This window comes from Talpa europaea (assembly GCF_964194135.1).
Source record: "Talpa europaea genome assembly, chromosome: 10".
NCBI classification, from domain to species: domain Eukaryota; kingdom Metazoa; phylum Chordata; class Mammalia; order Eulipotyphla; family Talpidae; genus Talpa; species Talpa europaea.
This window is the reverse complement of record NC_140077.1, coordinates 111,845,488-111,867,436: the sequence shown is the minus strand read 5'-3', so window position 1 is coordinate 111,867,436 and position 21,949 is coordinate 111,845,488. Positions and strand designations below refer to the sequence as shown.

Genomic DNA, 21,949 nt, shown 5'->3' with positions numbered 1-21,949 from the left:
TGGTGTGCGGGCGGTCTGTGCTATCAGCTCCCCCGCGGTCTGACCTGTCACCTTAACATGAAAAGCTCTTAAACTATTTCCAGTGGAATAATGTCTCCATTCTGATGCGGTCCCGTCACTGGGGGAGGCAGCTGGAGGGGCTGCTGTCTACCTTAGAGGCAGCTGTGCAGCTGATGAGAGAACAGACTTAGAGTGGGAAATGAGATGAAAATACAAAGCATGATGACTGATAGTCATTAGCCACTGGACTCTTAATTATCAGATAAAGGAGAATAACTTAAAGACGCCTTGACAATAATTTCCCTATTAGAGAGTGGTATAATTTAAAGAATGAAAAAAGCTTTAAATTTTATTTCCAGAGCAATCTATGCATGAGCTTGCCTGTGACTAGGGCAAGCCATTCTAGCAGAAAACTGTAAAGGTTTGGGAAAAATACGTACACCATTTCATTTCGAGAAACCTATTATTTTTGTTATCAAATGTAAAATATGCTGCACTAATAGCCAGTGATTCTATGAATGACAGACGTTTGTTTCGTCGACTTGCCTGTCAACAAAGCACCTCTTTGAAAGGATCTATAAACTGAGTGAACAAGAGACCATGACTATAATTTGACACAAACCAGGTAAGTGTGGGTCACATACAACACATTCAATTGCTGATCGGATCAAACAACCATACAGAAACTTTATTGCATGTAGCTCTGTACAACAGAACACACTCTGGCTTTTATTATAAAACCACCAGTTATACTGAAGCAGAACCTTGAAGAGGAAATTCCAGTAACTGATTTCTCCCCCAACAGCAGCAGAGCTGCTGCATATTATTTCACCCTCCACAACCCAAAACGTTCTCCGAACTATTAAAACTGTGGCACTCCTAATGATACCAGTCTCTGAAATCTGATAGGTAACGTGTCACTTTTCTTTTATTCTAAATTTACAGACCAGGTAACTTCAAAGGTTTTCTTTTCCTAAAATAAATGTCTGAAGGGATAATGTGGCTAGCAGCAGAGCGGGCCGGGCGGGCGGGCGGCCGGGCGGCACCTGACTCTGGACACGCCCGCGGCGTGGACACTCGCGGCCTCACTCCTTGCGGACTCGCCTTTTGCGCACGGACTTGACAGGCCCATCTCCAGACCCCGTGCTCTCGTCTGCTTCTTTCATCTAGGAAAGAGTCATAGAGTGTTTATTTTGTACAATGAGTAACAGGAAAATGGTTAAGCAAACAACAACAACACTTTTTCTGCTCTAAAATACATGCTCTCTCAGTCAGATGCCATCTCTGGGCAGCTGATCAGACTGCAGGCAAACTGGTGTTTCAGTTTGTTCTTCTGGCCCGATCACGTGCTCAGAATAACACTGCTTATCAAACACGCGTCTGTCACGGAAGACTGCTAACAACTCATGATTCTATTTCATGATTTAGAACCTGATTCAGATGTCACAGTAAAGGCCATGTGACATCTGTACTGTGGGACATTAAACACTATTCACAACATTCATGCAGGTGATGAACTGCTGAGCTGGCTCACAGAGACTTTCTAAGAACTTCTGGCACAGAGAACTTTGAGAAAAATTAGGAGAGAAGAAAGGGAAATATCAAATTTATGGTTTAGGTTGTTTCATTCTTAGGCATTCAAAAGAAGCATTTACATTTATAAACTCATGTAACAAAATAAAATAATGAAGGTATTATGGCCTGACACAAAATAGTTATTTCTCATAGTTACATACTATATAAAAATTGACTTCTTTGCCTCACTCTAAAATACCTGTAAGAAGACTAAAAGCTGGGAGGCAGGATTAAGATATGTTTAAAGGTGCACAGAAAATTTTGTGAAGTAAAATATAAGTGGAATATTCAAATCAATGAATGAACATTACTGTGAAGAGCGTGAAGGCTGAACCAGTGAGTGTCTAAGGCTCGGCCCTGGAACAATGCGCCCCCACACATTCATGCTAGACAGTGGCCCGGACAGGTGGTTAAGACCAGTAACCTGCATATGTACTTTAGGAAACAATGAAACAATCATAAAACCAGTTTATTGGGGAGACGTCTTCAAAGAGACAAAGCAGGTCATTTCATGGCATGAATAGACCAGGCAGCCCCAAGTGATGCAGATGCAGTTCTGTCGGCTAAGACCAGGCAGCTCTTAAAGGGCTGGAGAAACAGAGAAAACAGGCTTTGGGTAGACACTGGTGAAAAGCAAGCTCTGGCTCTGAATGATAACCAGGATAATGTCTGATTGCATGACAGACTGAAAAAATGAGGCACAGGATAAAAAGAGGGGCAGATCTCGCCAGTAAATAGGAAAACTAGTTTGTTAAAAGATATAAGAAAAATACCAGATGGTCTCACTCATAGCAGGAATTTAGAAAACCTAAATAAGAGACCAGGAAAAAGACTAATCAATACAAAGTAAAAATCAAAATCAACAAGCAACTGTAAACCAGAGACACACTGGGGAGGGAGGGCGGGGAAAGGAAGGACTAGAGCCAAAATAAGGGGGGGGGGTGCAATTGTACATGAAATACAATCAAAACGAAAATGCATACATTGTGCAAAGATGAAAAAAAGATGTAAGAATTATATAAAATACAATATTTAAATTAAAAAAAAAGAAGTAAGAAAAAACACCTAAGTAGGCAGACAGTACTCCACTGCCCTGTGAACGAAATACTTCAAAATGCGACAGTAAATTATTAAGGATGATTGAGGATGATTTTACAATAGTGATTTCGAAACCTGTAATAAGCAGCATTGCCTTTCACCTCTCAGACGGTCTGATGTTCTAACTAGAAATCTAGTGATAAAACATCACCTCTGAGAGATGCGGCGCTCTGTTCTGTAAAGGCCTAATATAAATTATAGTATTTTCTTGCCTTCTTTATCAAGACATTTAAAAGACAATATGGAGGCTCTCATGAAAGCTGGGGGAAATATAGCAAGACATTTGTCACAAGCCAGACTGTTACTGACGTGAGTGCGGTTACTGGAGAAGCTTTTGAGGGACAATGATAATACACAGAAGTTGGCTTATCTTGACGAAGCTTACCTCATCCTCTGATCCAGACTTATTTGATTTATTACCTTCTTCTTGTCCTTCTATGATTTCAATTTCTTCTTCACTCTTTTCCTCAGGCTCACCTTCCTCTTCTGGAAAAAGAGATTTTATTAAAGACTGAGTGAATTAGGGTTTCCCCACTAAAAAGCATTAGATATAATCAAGAGTATTTACATTCCAATGTTTAATAGCAATTTCTCCCTCTAGAATTTTTTAATTACAAATATTCATCACTTTATCCCATTTTTATAAACAAATCATCTATTTAAGAAAAGGGTAAGTTTGAAACTTTTAGGCTTCAGTGATGAAAACCCAAGACACTGTGTGTGCTCGAGAGAGAGAAGTTTTGAAATCAATTTTCATCAACTGCTAAATTAAAAGCTGTATCCTATAATTTAATTGTAAAGGGCTCTGTCCCAAACTTGGCGTGAGATACCTAGCAAATGCGGAGGTTTATTTCTCCCTAAATGTGTGGGAGGAGGTCAGTGGAATGTGACCTAGAAGCTGATGCCTTCAGAGTCAGAGTGGGTGAGAAGGGGCATGTGTTCCAGCCATCCCTCAGGAATCAAGCTGGGAACAGCAGCCACCTTGCTGGGAACAGCAGCAAGGGAAGGCCTGGTGTTTGTGTCCTGCCGCAACCCCTGCTAACACACTCCACCTCATCTGCTCCTCGGAGGCAAGAGAAGTCCTTGCAAAAAGCTAAGGCAGAGGGGGCCTATAGTTGCTGGGCTCTGAAACGACTGACCGATGTCTAAATCTCTCTTTCTAGAAGACAAAACCCAGAAGGGCCCGCTGGTCACACCATCTGCAGCAGTCATGTGTTTTGGGGGATTCAGATGTATAAACTTGACAATAAGTAGGTGCCTTTTGATCTGCTGTTTTTATGAGCTTTGCCAGGGCTCCCATTGTAAGTCACTACCTCCATCTTTACCTTTTTCAAGAATTTCGCCGTCACTCTGTTTTTTTTCCTCTTCCAGGTCTGCTGGCTTCTCCTCCAGGGCTGCCTTCTCTTCCTTCACTTCTTGCTCTAGTGCCCCCTTGGTCTGGGGTTTGCACAGATCAGTGTTTTTATACTCAGCTTCTTCATATTTTTTCTGCGACAATTTAACAGAAGTTATTTTTACTAAAATCAAAGCATTATTAAAATTTTTTTGCAATATCAGACACTGTGAACTATCAGTAAAACTTAAAGGAAATCTAGTTTATTAATTTTAAGAACCGCTCGCTCACGTCACAGAACTCCGAAACATGAACAGACTTTTCTTCTAAGTTGAAGGGAATTCATTCTCTTTACCTTTACTTTTCGTGGCCAACAAAATGAAATAATCAACACAATCGGAAGTCCTGCTGTCACGAGATAAATGATCCAAAGCCACGGGCGCTCGTCTGCGGCTGTCATTAGCTGCCTCAATATACCAGGCTGGGAGGAAACGGCAAGAATGAAGCTCAGACTTTCCAAACCTTCACGAGGAAACACAACCCACAAAAAGCAAACAAACAAACACAACAAAAAAACAACAAAACCCTCCACCAAGGCATTTTATATGAAGGAGTGATGAACCCGTAAGCCAAAAATCCTTTTATTTTCCCATCTTACACTTTGTAGACTTGCAAGTTAGTTTATCAGCACGTGTCCGTGTTGCTGCCAGTGGCTCTGGAGCAGGAGCGCTAGCTCACCCTGGGAACCGCCACCCACCCGCAGGCAACAACAACAATTTCCTTCTTTTGTAAATTTCAGGACAGAACTACTCTCTATGGGTGTATTTATCTGGTTCATTTAGAAATATACAACTCTGGCAACACATCCTGTACTTTCACAGGGCTCATTAGTCAAATCAACCAAGTATTATTATTCTCCTTTTTTATGAAAAAAACTTTACCCCTAAGTTTCAGTAAGAGAATTGTTTCTTATTAAAGTAAAATAAAAACTCATCAAATATGTTGGTTAAAAGACTTTCAAAATGAGACTCCCTCTTTCTTTACCTACTTTTTTGATGTTTTTTTCTAGTGCTCCCTAAAAAACCAATGTAAGGTATGAATTTTTCTTTACATGATTGAGTTTAAAGATACGTTCTCCAGGATGCACTGTGTTGAAATATTTAGCTTAACCTTTTCAAAACAGTGTTAAGATTTGGGGGGGGAAAAAAACTGAGACACAATTTAATAATAATGTATGTTAAAATTCTCTGCACGCCAAGTCAAGGATAATTAAAATGAACATAAAATCATATTTGGATTAATATTACCATTTAGGTCTTGAATTGGCCAGGTGACAAAGATATTAAGTAGTCTTGTTTTCAAATAGGCGTTACATTCCATTAAAGCTATCATAACTTAATAAATGAAATAAAGACTTTAACACATATGTAGTTTATAGTAAAGTCAAATATTCTGTCTAGATCAATGTAAGTACATTTCTTTGACATTTAGTAATTACTGCATATTTATCTACCGTACATAGGGCCATTTGTCTAATCTATGACCTGGGCCATGTTCTATTTTCTAAATGCTCAATACTGTACCTCATTGGCATTTGCAACCATTATTTTGACTCCCCAACCATCTGCAGCCCAGCGATCTGCCACTTCTTTTTCAGAACAGATAATGAAATTATCAAAGTAGATATCAGAGGTCATGGACCAAAGCTCTAAACCAAGAGCGCGGAATGGAGTCAGCAGGAACGGATGGTCATCTTCAAAATAATCGGGATTAGGAATTTTTCGAGGACTCCAGACTCCCTGAGGGAAAAGAAAATTTGAAGACACGTTTAAATAAGACAATTTCACTGAGAATGCTGCTCACTAAGCTGTGGCTGTTGAATGACATCAGCAACTTTAACTGGAGACAACAAAATGCTTTTAACTGATATTAGTTCACTAAATTTGCTTGAAACAAAAATCTTATTCCTGCTTATTCTGCATAGGATGTTCCCTATGAATAACACTGACTTTCAACTCTGTCAAAAAAAAAAAAAAAAAGGCAAACTGAAAATTGAACACACAGAAACTGGAGGTATTAAATTTGACAGCCAGGGGATACTACTTAAGTTTTCTTTTTTTTAATTAGTAAAGATAGGTGTGTGTTTTTTTTTAGATAACTTTTTTTTTTCCCAATTAGTGAAGTTAGTCAAGACAAAATGTTACTAAAAAGGCCCAAATCAGAGAGGTCACTCTGGGTCAAAAATGGAGCCACTCTTTTGAACACAACAGCTGATATCCCTGCTCATTCAAGGCGGAACCTCGCAGCCTAGAAGCCTTGTTAATGTCAAATGACTAAACTCAGCCAACGCAAACGAGCGCCACACTGTGGTCACTCACGGACTAGCCCTGGGCCAGGCACGGCGCCACAGCTAGGGACACAGTGACCACCAAGACAGACCTGGCTCCTGTAGGTGGGCTAAATGCTATAAAGAAAACTTCAGAGAGAAATTAGGATGTATAATCCACATGTGCTAAAGGTTAGAAAATGTCAATGAATAAGGCAAACTGCAGGGTTAAATGGGTAACGCAGGGACTTCTACAAAAAGCCAGACACACTCAAGCGGTCTGACTCATACTAGCAAAAAATCCAAAATTTAATAATACAATAAAGTAAGGAGCATATTAATGAAGGGCAGGAACCAACCACCAATTAATCACTGAAATGTGTGACGTGACTCCCCTGGGTCTGAACTCGTCTCTTGTATTTAATTCTAAAACAGAACTTTATTCCCAAGTGACCATTAATAGTACAAAGTTCGTGATCTTCAACTTTTAACCTTATCCCTACAGATAACTAAATAATGCATGTTTTATTTTTTAGATATAAATATTTCTATTTGGAGTCTCTTTTCTCAGACCTCTTGAGGACAGCTAAGGCGCACCACCACACATCGAATTTCACAGTTAACTCTTGAGAGCCAGACGCGACCACATGGTCACCCCACCGCGGGGCAGCATAGTACCTGGTAGCCCGGATTGTCTATCATCGGAGGCCTCCAGACGCCTTTGTATTTCGGGTTGTCTATCATGGGGGGCTGCCACTCACCACACCCAACCTGACATGCTGGGTTAGAAATTCGAGGTGCTTCCCACTCCCCGTCCATGTCTTCGTTCCTGAGGGCACAAGAACACAGCACATGCGGTGGCCACAAGCCTCGCGTCAGGCGCCCGCAGGTGCGACAAGAAAGGCAGTGACACAGGCGTGAAGCCCTTACCAGTCAGCTGGCTTCACGGCGTGTGGGTCTGGGATGAGCTGTGGCTCGTCGTCCAGCCAGCCCTCGGGCTTGACGACACTTGAGTCTTCTATTTGGGCAGGTTCACTGTCATCCCTATTAAATACAGCATTTTAGGCCAGAATTCAGGAAGCTTAAAAGCGCACTTTAAAAAACTCAGAAAAAGGGCCTCCCCGGTGGCGCAGCAGATGAGTGCTGGCTGGCGAAGCTGCCCGCAGCCTCTGCAGTGCCGGTTCGATTTCCTGCCTGCCAGGGAGAACCCCACATAGTGATATAGACCTCGCCTGCCGCCTGCTGCTCCCCTCAGCAGTGTCCTTTGGTCCTTCTGCCTGCTCTGCTGCCTGCTCTGCTCCCCGCTCTGGCTCTGGTGAATCCTCTCGCCCTCCTGCGCTTCTGACTGTACCCAGTGCTTGTATAAATAAATAAATAAATCTTTAAAAAATAAAAATTAAAAAGTAATAAAAAACTCAGAAGGCACCAAAAAGCATTTCCTACCTGCTGTCTGTGGGCTACACCTGTCCCCAGAGCCCCCAACTCTCATCTGCCTATGTCTTCTGCCACTAGGAAGGCAGAGCCCGCAGCCCCCAGGCCAAACCCCCAGAGCCAGCGTCCAGCCCTCGGGTCAGCGTCAGCAACCTCAGAGAGAGCCCAGGGCTGCCCTACCTGATGCTCCACTGGCCATGCCCAGTGCAGACCCTCAGAGGGAGATACCGGGGTTGCCCTTGATTGTTAAGTTTTGGGGTCATTCATTACACAGCAATAGATAACATGATGGGTGAAATACAAAAAGGCAGATTGATTGATTGATTGATTGATCAAATCGTTGTAAACAAAGGAAGTCTGCTAGAGGATGTGGTTACCCAATGAGGAGGGAATCAAAAAATAGATTCTTAGGAATTAACAAGATCCTTATGGAGAAATTACAAAATACTTGAAGGACAAAGGCGGCCTCGGCAAGTAGAAAGAGACGCAGGTAACTCTCAAGCCATGGGCGCTCAGGAGCTGAATGCATCTGTGTAAAGGAAAATACTCATAATCCTGCAGAATAAAAACAATGCAAATACCCAGCCAGTAAAATGGCTAAGCACAATGGCCTGAGTGAATCCTACATTGTTTTATAAAGCGTCAAGGCTGCCCCCGACCATAAGACCAATCACCACTCACTGGAAAGACAGACTCCACGAAGCGTGCACGTGCTGACGGAGGCCAACGAGGAATTAAAGTGGTGGCGTTTTAGACCCACATCACTGACAGTATAAAAAAGTAAAAATGTACCAAAAAAGGAAACACAATCAAAATTAGGATTAAATAGAAATTCAGATAATTAAAAGGCAGGGGAGCACAAAATCCATTTTAAGAAAGAATCTCACCCAAAACAACAATAAAAAAAAAAGTTCAAAGAATATACTTCAGTGGTTATAGAAGTCACTGACATGTTATGTCTCATTGATTAATTATGCCAAGTTGGGGTTTGCTAGGACTGAGCCCTCGGCTTACCAGTCCTCTGGTTTGACTGCAGAAGGATCCGGGATTTTTGCTCTCTCATCCCAGTCATCAGGCTTTTTGTCACTGGGATCTTCAACTTCTTTAGGAGGGTTGATGGGAGGAACCACATCCTCTAGCAGACTTCCTTTGTTTACAACGATTTGATCAATCAATACTTCAAATGTGTCATCTGGATTCAACACTGAAAACCAATTCAAAAACAAACATCATATTGATAGGTATTTTAAAGATAATCTTCTAAATAATAAAACTACCCTAAATTTCCAGGGCAAAACAGTCTCTCCACCAGAAAGCGTTATTACCAATGTGCTAAATCAAAATATGGCGATTGTAATAATAATTTAATAAGATGCTCCATTATGTCTCAAAAAATACTCAACAGCTAAGTGTGGGACTCATACAACCCGTCAGCTTCACTCTTTGTAGCCAGAGAATACAATCTCCTTCACTACTTTAAAGAAATTTTTGCGAACAACCTCAAATTTAAAAAGCTACAGGTACACCACAAAGGATGCTTGTTCCTGCCAAAGCACCTGCTGTGAAATGTCATGGCAACGTCAGGCCCCAACACGCGAGGACCGAAGAACGAAGGGGACCTACCGAGGGTGTAGAGATGCGTCCTCCTGTCCGTAAAGAACTTTTTAAGATCTACGTCGGGAGGCTTGGCGTGTTTCTCTTCAAAAACTCCAGTTTTGGGATGTTTGTGTCTGAAGATAAAGTGAAGTTTATAATCTTCGCCACATTTATCTGGTCCAAACATAATGGTATAAGATGTTTTATCATGAAAGTTTTCCTTCAAAGAGAGATGAGTGACGGGATTAGCCCAGAACTATCATGTGAAGAACTGCCCTACTCTCTCCAACTGGGCAGCGTTCACAGAAGTGACCACGCACTGACTCAAAGACCCCCTTGACCAGTGATAATCACAGACGAAGAAAATGACACATCCTATTTCAAAATATATTTTTTAAAGCACATACTACTTCCTCCCTGATGAGGTAGGCGAGACTCTGAAACCAGCCCAGTAACATCTTCCTAAGCTTTAATCACGCTATGTAAGTCTGCACGGTCACTGCTGCAGAGACTAAGCCGAGAGGAAAGCGCGCTGCTGACCTGCCGGCCACAGCGAGCGCCTTCTCAGGGGGACCCCAGGAAATGAGTGGAAAGAGACTAGATGCAGACACTGGTGCGCTCTTCCCGCCTCCCGCCGCCTCCTGCCTTCCTCCTGCAGCTGCAGGCGCAGGCTCAGGGCCTGGGCGGGTGGACACTGGGGCTCTAGCTGCCTGTGGCCTGGAGCAAACTTCTTAACCTCCCACAGTTCCGCTTTATCGCCTCTAAAATACAGGCGGCACCAGTACCTACCTTACAGGGTTTCTCTGAGTTAATCAAAGTGTTTAGAAAAATATGTGGCATTAGCTTCTATTATTGCCCTTAAGAAACAAGCTTCAACGCTCACCACCCCGGGCCTCCCGTTGGCCTGGTCCTAGTGACAGCATGTGGGTCCCCTACAGCAAGCGCTGGGCCTCACCCCTTTCTATTAGGGCAGAGACCCTGGCTGGGCCTCCTGCAGGAGAATGGTGAGACCCCCGTCCCAGGTGCAGAAGGTACTAACACAGCCCCGAAGCTGCATCACCAGCAAGAACATTTTTAACTTGGCTCTTGCCATGGGCTGCCAACACCTGAGCTGGCGTCTCATTTGCCCGCTGTGCCCTCACTTCCCTGGACAAACTTAAGGTTCTTGTTTTGTGAAGGACATAAGTGGACCTTTCAAGGACTTTTATAAGCACATTACTTTTTATTTACAGACATGGTAAATAGGTAAAGTTGTCTTGTGTTGCTCAGGATGACAAAACTGCCCCCTCAGCTGACAAGCTGGACAGGCAGGAACACCACAAAGCCACAGAGACTCACGGTGAATAAAGATTTTCAAAGTTCTTTTCGATTTCAGTTGAAAGTGAAAATTTCAATTTCATCAAATACTCCTTAAATAGACTTATTAACTTTAATAAGGTTTTCTTAAACATTAAAATATCATACCAGATTCAAACCATCAGTGTCTGCTAGGAGTTTAATGTATGCACCTCCACAATCAATACCATCTTGAAAATTTACTTCATATCTAAATGAAGGGAAAAAGAATCACACTGCTGATAAATAAAAGTTACTGATTGTTCTTCACAATCTAATGTAATACTCTCAATTCATTTAAACACAAATGTTTGACATTACCAGAAACTCATGTAAAGCATGTAGGGAAAATAAGCAGAAATGTTTCCTTGCTGCAACTCCTTAAAACGTTAAAAATAGAATGATTATAATCAGCAAGAGAGAAATCAATCAATTGTTGAAATAATTTTTCCATCGACACTGCTGAATTCAGAATGACATACACTGAATAAAACTACTAGTGGAAACGGGACATCAGATAAGGCAGGCTCTATACGCATTCTTTATGAAGTAAAAAACACAGACCATGAAGACAGGAGCTGTAGCAACAGATCTTTTGGAAACTGCTGATGAGCTTATTCAGTTCACTGCTAGTTTGCCTTTTGGCTCAACTCCCCCTAAAACATGTTAAATAGATTGTGTGTTTCAGTATCTCCAGCAAGGAGACTTCAGAATCTTAATTAATAGACACAGCAAATACAAGGTAAGAGCTGAAAGGGGGTGACCTGGGGCCACAACATTGCATAATTCTCAGCGCAAGTTGGCAGCTCTTTTCTTTTCTCACGTAAGGAAATACTCTTGTTTGTGCAGTAAGACAGAGCCTTGCCCACAGTATGGGAAGAGACCAGCAAATTGATGTATTGCACGTGACAAAAACTGATGAAGAAATGGCTATCAAAGTGAATGAATTAAAAGGAGACAGAAATTGGAGATGCGAAAGGAACAAGTCAACACTGAATAAAGGACTGTAGTTTAAAATATTTCAGGAAACTTTAGTGACAAGAAAGGAAAAAATAAAATAGCATACAAAACAGCTTGAGCCCAGTTAGTGTCTATCTTTGCTATTGAAAAGAACAGAGGAAATTCAGTGATTGTCTCTGAGTTTTCACTGAATTATGGGAGACCCCCCCTGCCCCGCCCACCTCCCACCCTGTTTAATGTCTAGAGGTGTCTACAGAAGTGGCCGCGGCATGAACTTTGGAGTCAGAGAGACCAGAGACGCATCCTCATTCTGCCACTTCCTCCAGGCCGCTGAGCGGAGAGGCCAGGTCCAGGTGCCAACCACCCCGGGCTGCCTGGCCACACGGCACTCCGAGCCCATCAAGGCGGAGGGGCGTCATACGCATCGGGGCAAATAAACACCCAATAAGGTTGCTTCTGTTATGACGAGAAGAAAGGTTTTGTCTTGTTCTTTTTCATTTTTAAAATAAAGGACAGTCTGTTTTCCTCAAGATCTTACTTTTTATTTTTAGCAACAGCTGGCAAAGACATTTTCTTCATGGAACAAGTCTTTGACAACTATAAAGTCAAATAAATGCTGCAGGATGTGGTTAGAGGTAGATACCCACTATTTTGGGTAAAACAAAAGAGAATTTTACTAGAGGCGAGCTAAGGACAGAGCTCTGCAAAAAAAGGTAGGGACTAGAAGAATAGTTTTCTGAAATGTCCGTAAATTTGTACAAATAACTTCATTGCCTCACAGCCTCAGTTACGTGTCTGTTCACACTGCTGACCTGCAGAGTGTCCAAATCATTGACCTGTGTTTCTGATGAATAATTCACAAGGGATTAGTGGATCAGGGAAATGGCATCGAGAAGTTTGCTGCTAAGCTTTAGTCAGGAAAAATGAGGCCGTAGGCAGAGGCTAACCTCACTGTCTCCAGAGCATTCCCCAGCTCTTTCATGAAGCAGTGATTACTGTCAGGGGAAAAGAACTGTGGTCACAAATATCTGGGAACCACAGTGCAAAAGTTAAAACCTTGTTTTTAAATAGAGAACTTCTCAAAGTCGTTAATGGGTAAATATCCTTCCTCATGTCTAAGGTTAGATAATTCTTAGTTTCTAAAATTTGTATGATAACATAATGGGTATTAACATTATACAGTTTGGAAAAAGCCACTACAAAATTGTATAACAAATACACAGTAGTCATGGTATTTAATATTTATTTTATCGATATTAAGATATTAAGAGAAACGATATTAAGAGATACGTCCACTGTGCTTTGAACGGTTTTCAAGCATATCAGAGACTGCCATTCAATTCTTCTTGGTTCTTGCTTTTTCAGGAAATTAGTTTCATAATTACTTTAATAATTTTTTAGACTTTTTTCCAACCTTTGTTTCTAATCTTGCAAGCTATCTCCTGCTTACTTGCCTACCAGTAATTTATACTGAACACAGTAAATCTGATTCATTTTCTGCCATGTTATGCTTTATATATTTTTTTTTTCCTTTTGCTTTTTCACTGAAGTCACAAAGGATCAAAACAGAAAGTGAGAGTATATGCTATCCACCTAAGTTTTAACTGAATAATATTACCTCCCACTTTTAGGAATAAGAAAAATCAAGTCCAGAATAATTATAAACAACATGAAGCTCAAATATTAGTGCCGATAAGTACTCCCAACAATATTTTAAATTTGTTCAAATAATTGTTGTATGTTCTCTGACATTACTTAATATTTAAACTTACTGAAAAATTAAGTCAATTATGCCAATGTTTTTTGAAAAGTTCTAAAACGCAAAATGAATTTTACTTATACCACATAGAAACATGTTTATCGTGTTAGCAAACATCAAAAAGGACTCTGGAGTGACACTGTTTGCAGCTAACACCATTCCCTAGGCTGAATTAACTCTGGACAGCCACCTCTTCTGATGAAAGGTGGGAAGTAACATGCATACATTTCCTGGTCTTTGTTTTTGATTTAAACCTTATTGGTTTTGTCACTGCATTTGCATGGCTCTATTCTGCTTTTATAACAGGCAGGGGTGAAGCAGCTGGAAGGATCTATAGTGGTTCTGGGGCCGCGCACGCCAGCAGCTGCCTGGCGCAGGGTAGAGACAATCAGCATCTCCCGGTAAATGAAACCTGCTGCTGAGGCTCACATCTCTGGTTTAACAGTGATGTTTAATGTGCTGCTCTGAATACAGAGTGTCTTGACAGCAAATAGTTTTAAGGGTTAAAAGTGATTTTAGCATGTACTATAAAGTCTACAATGGCAGAATTTCATGTATTATAGCATACATTACCTAACCTTTTAATTAACTTGCTTTTCACTCAAAGCCTTAGGCTGGTTAAGTACAGACATGCATGTGTACTTCAGTCAGGGCCACTAAAGGGAGAAGCTGGACTTTATACCCATCATCTAAAACCAACTTATGTTCAAACGGCTGGGCACGTAAAATACCCATAAATTTCAGGGAAAGCATTCAACACCATCCACTTACTGGACAATCAGAGGCTTGTCGGCAAAGACGAAGGGCTTGGCCAGGACAGCGGAGATGGCATGGTGCTTCGCTCTGGACTTGAGCACCAGCCCCCGGTCGCCCGGCACGCGGTTCTCTCTCAGTTCTTCTATTTCCCATCTTCCTACAATACAAGGTGATACAAATTAAAGTAACATATGCTGACTTAGTAATTAATCATAAGCAGAATTTATCATTCTATTTCAGGAAATACAAAAGACTAAGCATGGGAAGCTCAGCTCTGCAGTCAGAAGATGGGGCAACGGCTTCAGGCTGGGTAACCCCCAAAATACTGGGACCCCCCCCAAATACTGGAAACAAGACAAAAACTGAGTCTCCTACTGTGAAGCAGGATGTGGCCTCAGGCCCCTCACAGATATTTAATAGAAATACCATCTCAAAGCTAGTGAATGGTGCCATACTGGTAACAGCAAATAGTTAAACTAATTTTTTACCGTCATATATAGAAATATCCTCATCTGCATCATCTTTCTTTGCTTTGGATAAGACCCACCTATAAATAAGGCAAAGAAAATGCATACCATTAAAAATAAAATGCCGCAATTTATTGATACAGATGCATATAGCTAGATCTTTATAGGTATAGCTTTATATATGCATATTAGTAACACAACAAAAGATAATCCAGCATTACTTTTCATTCAAATATAAATGAATACTGAGAGGCTGAATAAGAATAGCTATACTTAATCCTGCAAAGCTGCAGTTAAATCAAATTTAGAACCTGCAATTTACTAGCTGCATGATCACAGACATGATAGTCTACCGAGCCTCAATTTCCTCCCCTGAAAATGCAGCAAAGGTTGTGCTTACCTACCTACCTAGGACAGTGTCCAGCATATGCAATCAATAAATGATAACTGCCATGCTGTTTTTTACCATTATTTAGGGTGGAACATTAACCTGATTTTGTCATCTGAAATTATTAATAATTTCCCTAAGGAATGAAGAAATGTTATGTTTTCACTTCTATCCACAATTCATTTGTATATTTTCGTAAATAACTGTTCAATTTAAATATTTCTATGGCTAAAAAACATGTTAGGCTACTGATTGACACTGTCAGATGAAGGACTTTACACTTCTGACAGTTCTGCAGCAGGGGCAATTCTCATAAACCAAAAAGCAAGAACATCAAAAGCTAACCAAGTCAAGGAAAACCTTCCTTTGAATGAATACTCACCCAGCCAACCTTCCATTATCAAAAGTTTCTGTAAAATATACTTCTCCTATAGGTTGAGGTGTCTTATAATTTATCTAGAAAACAGATTTTTAAAAATCTAAAGTTATTCATCTCTACAAGTACTTTAAATAATCTCACTAGGTCAGAAAAGTACACATAAGTAACACAGACATGAGATGAGGTCTCTGACTTCAAATCTCTGAACCTGGTGGTGACAAGATATGAAAGAATAAAGCAGCACAGAGATGGGCAAATGTCACATGCAGAGAATATACCAGCCCTGACTCAGCCTCGAAAGGAATTTAGCAGGTGGCAATACTGGGGGATAAAGATCATCACAAGCAAAGTAAATAGCGTGATCTAACAGCATGTAAGACAAAAAAACTTAGTAGGCACATAGACTAGTTTAAAATGAATTCTCACATGTCCCGCTGCAGGCCTAGAGGAGGAAGGGAGATCGTTTTGAAAAATGAGAAGCCAGAGACACTGGCTAGTCAACACCGCAGCCCACGCCCCTGGCCTGCTGCAGCGCCTCAGGCTCTCGCGCTGACAGTGAAGAGGAGCTGCTTGCGGTGACCTCGAGGTTCTGTTCAGCCCGACACTCCACATATTGACACACGGGGCCTCAGGGCGGGCAAAGCCGCTTCCCAGCCCCACAGCCGCAGGAGGAGGAGGAGGAGGAGGAGGAGACGTGAATCCGATAGTCTGACCCCAGAGCTAACACACTCAGCCGCTGCATGTGCCCACAACACTGCTCAAGTGATGAAAAAAACTTACTGACAAACTGTCAAAAGATAATTTGAGTGGGTGAGGAGCGGGGCCCTTTGTGACTCAGCCGAGCGAGCTGAGCCGCAGGGTCAACTGCGATGTGTCCTCCGCATCTTGGGAGAGGGATGCAGCAGCGCTCTTCTGATTCCCCTGCCCCGCCCTGCCCCGCCCTGCCCTGCCCTGCCAGTACTTTTCCTCTTTAAGGGAGGAAAGTTCGCAATGAAGCACCTAATCACCTTCAGAGTCAAGACTCTGCTGCCAACACTGCCAGCCCCTGCAAAGTTCCCACTCGCTCCTCCCTCTCCACCCCTGGCAGCAGGGGTGTGGGCCCGCGGGGCATCCTCTGGCCTGGCCAGTCTCTCTAGCCCTTTGTTCACACCTACTTACCGTCCTTGCATCACACGGACAACTGCTCTTTCTCACCTACCATCTCCCAACACAGAGGGTGGCAGGGGCCAGCCAGCCACGCCGCCGCCCCTCCAGTAGCTGTCCCCACGTCCTCCCTAGTGCCGGGGCTACTTTCTGTAACTCAGAGATTAGGACTTAAAAGAAATATCCTGTGGGGTTTAAAATTTATCAGGAGAAAAAACTATTCACCTTCAACATGTGAACACCGAGGGCGCTAGCAAGGACGGCTTCAGCAACTGCGCGCAGCGCTCCGCGGCGCTTCAAGTTGGCATGAGAAAAGCTACTGACGCTTTCTCACCACCAAAACTAGTTCTGGAAAAAGTCCTGATGGTTTCAATATTAGATCTGAGAATTCCTCAAAACACAGATGTTCCCACTGGGTCAGAACCAGGGAGCCCCGGGGTGGCCGCCTCGCCGTCACCGCCCATTCTGATCCGTTCTCCTGGCAGCGTCAGAAATAAGACTGAAAACCTTTCTGAGCTAAGGCGTTCAGTCCTCCTGCTAGCCAGTGACAAACCCCTATGCTAGCCGCAACAGACTTCTCCCTGTTTACTTTTACATTTACGTAGAAAATGAAGACTATTAGAATTATTGCAAGTTTTTTAATTGTATTCTTTTTATTGAGGCAACACTGGCTTACATGCTGTATAGACTGAGGGAGTCAGTTCACGACTCTCCAGATGTGAGTCACCACCCCTCGCCACCACCTGAGAGACCAGTCACTCCACGCATCAGTCAGGCAGGGGAGCAATTCACAGCTCACTTCTCAGTAACCTCACCTCGGGGGAGAGTTCTCCTTCCTTCATATCAACCTCTTCTGAATTTTCATCAAAGTCTTCCACCATTTCAACACCATCATCTACGGATTCTGTGTTAACAGAGACGAACAGAAGACCCAGACACAGCCAAGAGCTGTGGAAACGCATATTGACCGTCTGTGAAGTGAAAATAAAACCAAGTGAGAAGAACGATCATATGTGCCAAAGGCACAACACCGTCTCCTTAATGCTTCCTTTAGTCTAAATGAGGATTTAATTGTTAAACTTTCTAACCTTATTAACGAAACTGTCTGAACAAGTAAAAACACCAACTTCCAATCTCACAGGACACAGACTGTGGAGCTGCAGTCCGGCCTCTGAAAACAGCCAGCAGCACAGATCCTGGACAGAAGGCGGGCGAGGACCTGGTGCCCTTGTGCAGCCTTGAAAAGAGGACGTGATTCCTAAGTGTCCACAGAGGCCACGTTTCATGACAGTGTGGCCACTTTGTCACTATAAGGTTAATTAAGTGTATATGACATGCAATTGGAAATTTTAGAATTATAAAACCTAAATATATTTATCTGTAAACACCAAAAAAAACTAAAGAGAAAGTCTGTTCACCATGTACTGTGATCATCTTCAGCTGACATCAAATCTCAGCTTAAGAAAAAGCAAATAGGGCCTCCCCTGGTGGCGCAGTGGTTGAGCGCTGGGCTGCGAAGCTGTCTGCAGCCTCTGCAGCGCCGGTTCGATCCCTCGCTGCTGGCGAGGGTCCCACATGGTGCGCAGACCTCCCCTGCCACGCCCGCTACTCCCCTCAGCAGTGTACTTCGTCAGTCTGCCTGTTCTGCTCCCCGCTCTGGCTCTGGTGAATTCTTTCACCCTCCTGCGCTTCTGAATGTACCCAGTGCTTGTATAAATATATAAATAAATCTTTAAAAAACAAACAAACATCAAATTACAAAAGGCGTAGTTAACTCAACCGAATTGACTACTTCAAGAGATGGACACTTCACAAGCATGCGTGGGTCCAGCAGCCTTGATCTCTAAAGCTCACCGGCACAACTCTAAGTTACTCTGAAAATGCATGTTAAAAGAAACCCCCTCGATCTACCGAATTTGAATATTCTATATTAAAGGTGTGTTAATGCTGCCATCTTCATGGACAAAGACAACACAAAAATGTCATTAGCTGTCACCTGCTACAAGAGCTTGACTCCTTGAGTCACCCTCAAGTGGTGGACTGGATGGGAAGTGAACACAGACATCAATCTGACTTGCTAACCGTACTTAGCTTTCCACTTTTGGGCACAGGAGCGAATGCATCTGCATTACTGTTAATAACCTTAGAAGGTTCATTTTCTCAAAGTGCAAGAGCCTTCCGTGATGGACATCATGTAGTAAAGGTGTTTTGCTTCACTCAATCACATTTGAGTAAAAGAGAAATACATGCATTAGTAACAGCAGCAATAACAAATGTCACTATTAAATTAGGGTCGCATCCTCGCCTTCAGAATGAAAGGATACTTGGGTTTCTCAATAATTTGTTGAAAAGTATGTGCTCCGTGTCTCCTTGGAGCTCTGGGGCACTGGGCTGGCTGCCGGGGGCCTGGGGGAGAGTGAGCAGGCAGTCCCACTTTGGGAGGCCTGCTTTCACTGCAACCAGAGCGCCCCAACTGTGTCTGCGACATCCCAGTTCTTCCCACCTTTCCAAGACAAGGGGGAATGGTGGTTGCCAGAGTCTCGTCGGGTGTGATCGAGGCAGCGCTGCTGAGCTTCACGGCCAGGGGCATAAAAGGGCCCGAGCAGCTGTGTATTCCTCGGCCATACAGGTTGCCGAAAACCACCAAACAGCATTTCTGCTGTCGTGACCGAGGGTGGCCTGGGAAGCACAGGCGTCTGCAGGCCTCTCTGACCTAGCGTGTGTTCCCTGTACAGCTGCTGAGCCGCTGAAAACTGAAGTGTGAGTGACTCTGGCCAAGTATCAGACACCATCCTCCCCAGTCTCTGGACCAAGACCAAGGATCTTGGCCTGATCCACCACAAAGGATTTCACCAGTATCACTTAAAAGCAGTCTCTGTGCCCTATTGGATCTCTGTGACAGCCCCAAACCACCAGGTGTAAAATAGCTCATGCGCTGGTGGATGCACCGTGCACTGCTACGTCAGGGCAGCTGCAGCGTGGAGGGAAAGACAGCACCGCCCCAGGACCTGTGGTGCAGCACAGGCAGGTTGCCGGCGGCGGCCACACTTCTTTTGTCAAAAAGGCTTGTTATCTTTGGAGTCAGGTGTGGATCGGACCAAGTGGTGCGGATCCAGCGAGCCAGTGGTGCCAGTTCCCACCTGGCGGCAGCAGCCTGGACCAGAGCGCTGATGTTTCAGGTCAAGTCCAAAGACAAGAAAAGCTGGGCAGGAGGCGCCCCCTCGTCCTCACCCAAGGGTCAGACTTTCTGTTCTGTCCTGCCTGCTAGTGACTGAACGAGGCTCAGCCTCCTGGGGGAGGGCAATCTGCTCCAGTCAGTCTACAAGTTAAATGTTAATCCCACCCAAAGGCACATTTATGTACACAGCAGGACGTCTCACCAAATATCTGGGTCCCCTGGGGTCCACACCAGAAACCAGAAATCGTGGGGGCTCTGAGATCTTATTTTAGCTTCTATTTGAACCTTAACTAATCTACTAACTACAACGGTGTTTCTTTCCCTAAATTGGAAGGTCCTAGAAACAAAGAAAATACTCCATGAAATACAGCAAAGAGTGGGGGAAAAAAATCACAACAACAGAAACCGTTGAAAATAAAGCTTTCTTGGAGACTGACCGGCAACAGGGCCACAAGCAGTCCAAGCAGGCCTGGCCCGACCCAGGGGTCTGAAGGTCTCCAGCCGCAAGCACCAAAGGGCTGAGGTCAGAGAAACGCTCAGCACTGGACCTGGCCATTCAGCACAGGCGAGCACAGGCCACTCAGCAATGGCCTCAGCACAGGCCATTCGGCGGCACCAACCACAGGAATGACTACGCCTGCCTCTGGCCACACACGAGGTTCAAGTGGACCGGACAGCACCACTTCCCAAACAATGCTCACAGGAACACCACAGCGACTCGCTCTCGGCTGTGCAGGGCGATGCCGACGCCACATGGTTCCACACGGGCAGCAGGTGGCAAAGAGCAAAACACAAAACAGACCAGAACAGCAGCTCCCCGAGGGCCAGGCCTCTCGCTTTTGGATTCATGGTGCCCAGAAAGCGCTGGTTTGCGGTGAACAGCAGCCGATGTGCTCATAGGATGTCCGCACGCAGGAGTGACAGGAAGGAAAGGTTACGGGGGAGGGAAATAGATGTTACCAAGCAACCAACCGGGATGTGTTTGTTGCCCCAGCACAGCGGCAGTATATTTAGCAGAAGGGTTTCTAGGCAATTAGGGGGAAACCAAAAATAAAATGAGGGCGTTTTCCCTGCCCATGATAGTCTATAAAGTCTTTGCAGGAGGCTGGGGGAATCCTTTTCTAGAATTTAACACACAGAAAACTCCTGAATCCTATATATGACAGGTGTCTTTAGCTATGGTTTTATGAGTGAGAAATAGTCTTGTCAGTGGTTCTAATGCTGGTCGTCTAACACGTAAATTTCATTGTTAAAACTTACCAGTGAAAACATTTCTGTAGAAAAAAAGAGATCCTGGTCTTGATAAGGTTTGCAGTTTTATGATCTAATTTAATATGAGGGTAGTAGCGTATACTTTTTTAACTCTACTCTGCTTCTATAAGAACATCTCTCATCGGGAGTTTCTTGGAAGTTTACTGTAGACATGCTTCATTGTAACAACTCAACCCCCGTTTACTAGAAAAGGCAGTAAACAAAAAATTCAGATTAAAAAGGTTTTCTGTGACCACATCTCACAAATTTTCACCAGAATTAGAAAGTATTCTTGGAATTGCCTGGCTATGTGGCACAGAGAAAATTCACGTTGAGGGCACCACAAATGAAGGAGAGAGGCAGGTAGGCGTGGCGAGGCAGCTTCTTCCCAGGCAGCTGTGAGACTCTACTTGAAATGCAACTATTTCCTCAAAGAAGAAACTAAGATGCGTCAGGGGTTTCTTAATGTCACGAAGGCTAACTTTTTGAGAAATTCAGGGTGGTCAGCTGGCAGACAGCTATTTGTGACTGTCCTTTATGTGCCAGGTATGACGGCTGACAATGAATTTACGGTAATAAGTAAAACAGACCTGGCCCCTGAGCTCACAGAGCTTCAGTCTCGCATGGAAAAGTAGGTATCCAACAAAGAACCCAGAAACGTCACGTAAACACAGTAAGAGACAGTAAAGTAAGGAAGCTGGAAGATTTCATCATGTATGTGGTAGGAGAAGGTCAGAGAAGCCTCCCTGAGGAAGCTATAGTTAGAGAGAGGCGGGGCGAGAAAGCCCTGATTCCTGGGCAGGGCCAAGGCGGCAGGACACAGAGGAACCCAAGGAAGAGGGGATGGGGCCGGCAGTGCTGTCTTGAGAACCTACAATGTGTCAAGCCCACGGACGCAGACCCTGCAGCACTCCGTGACGAAGGCGTCGGTGTCTGTCCCACAGAGAGTGAGGCTGGGGAGAGAGGCACTTGGC

At 43.6% G+C, this 21,949-nt stretch overlaps 1 protein-coding gene across 1 annotated transcript; it reads right to left on the bottom strand.

The window, feature by feature from the left end:
• Positions 1-1,015: 1,015 nt before the first annotated feature.
• On the bottom strand, positions 1,016-17,508 carry CLGN (calmegin; the record flags this gene model as incomplete). The annotated part of the gene is made up of 14 exons (XM_084244791.1): positions 1,016-1,166; positions 3,059-3,159; positions 3,999-4,161; positions 4,362-4,487; positions 5,590-5,805; positions 7,011-7,161; positions 7,263-7,376; positions 8,778-8,967; positions 9,387-9,579; positions 10,824-10,905; positions 14,185-14,326; positions 14,658-14,716; positions 15,407-15,480; positions 17,362-17,508. 14 exons carry the CDS (start codon positions 17,506-17,508, stop codon positions 1,086-1,088), a joined length of 1,839 nt encoding a protein of 612 aa, XP_084100917.1. The 3' UTR covers positions 1,016-1,085.
• Positions 17,509-21,949: the final 4,441 nt, after the last annotated feature.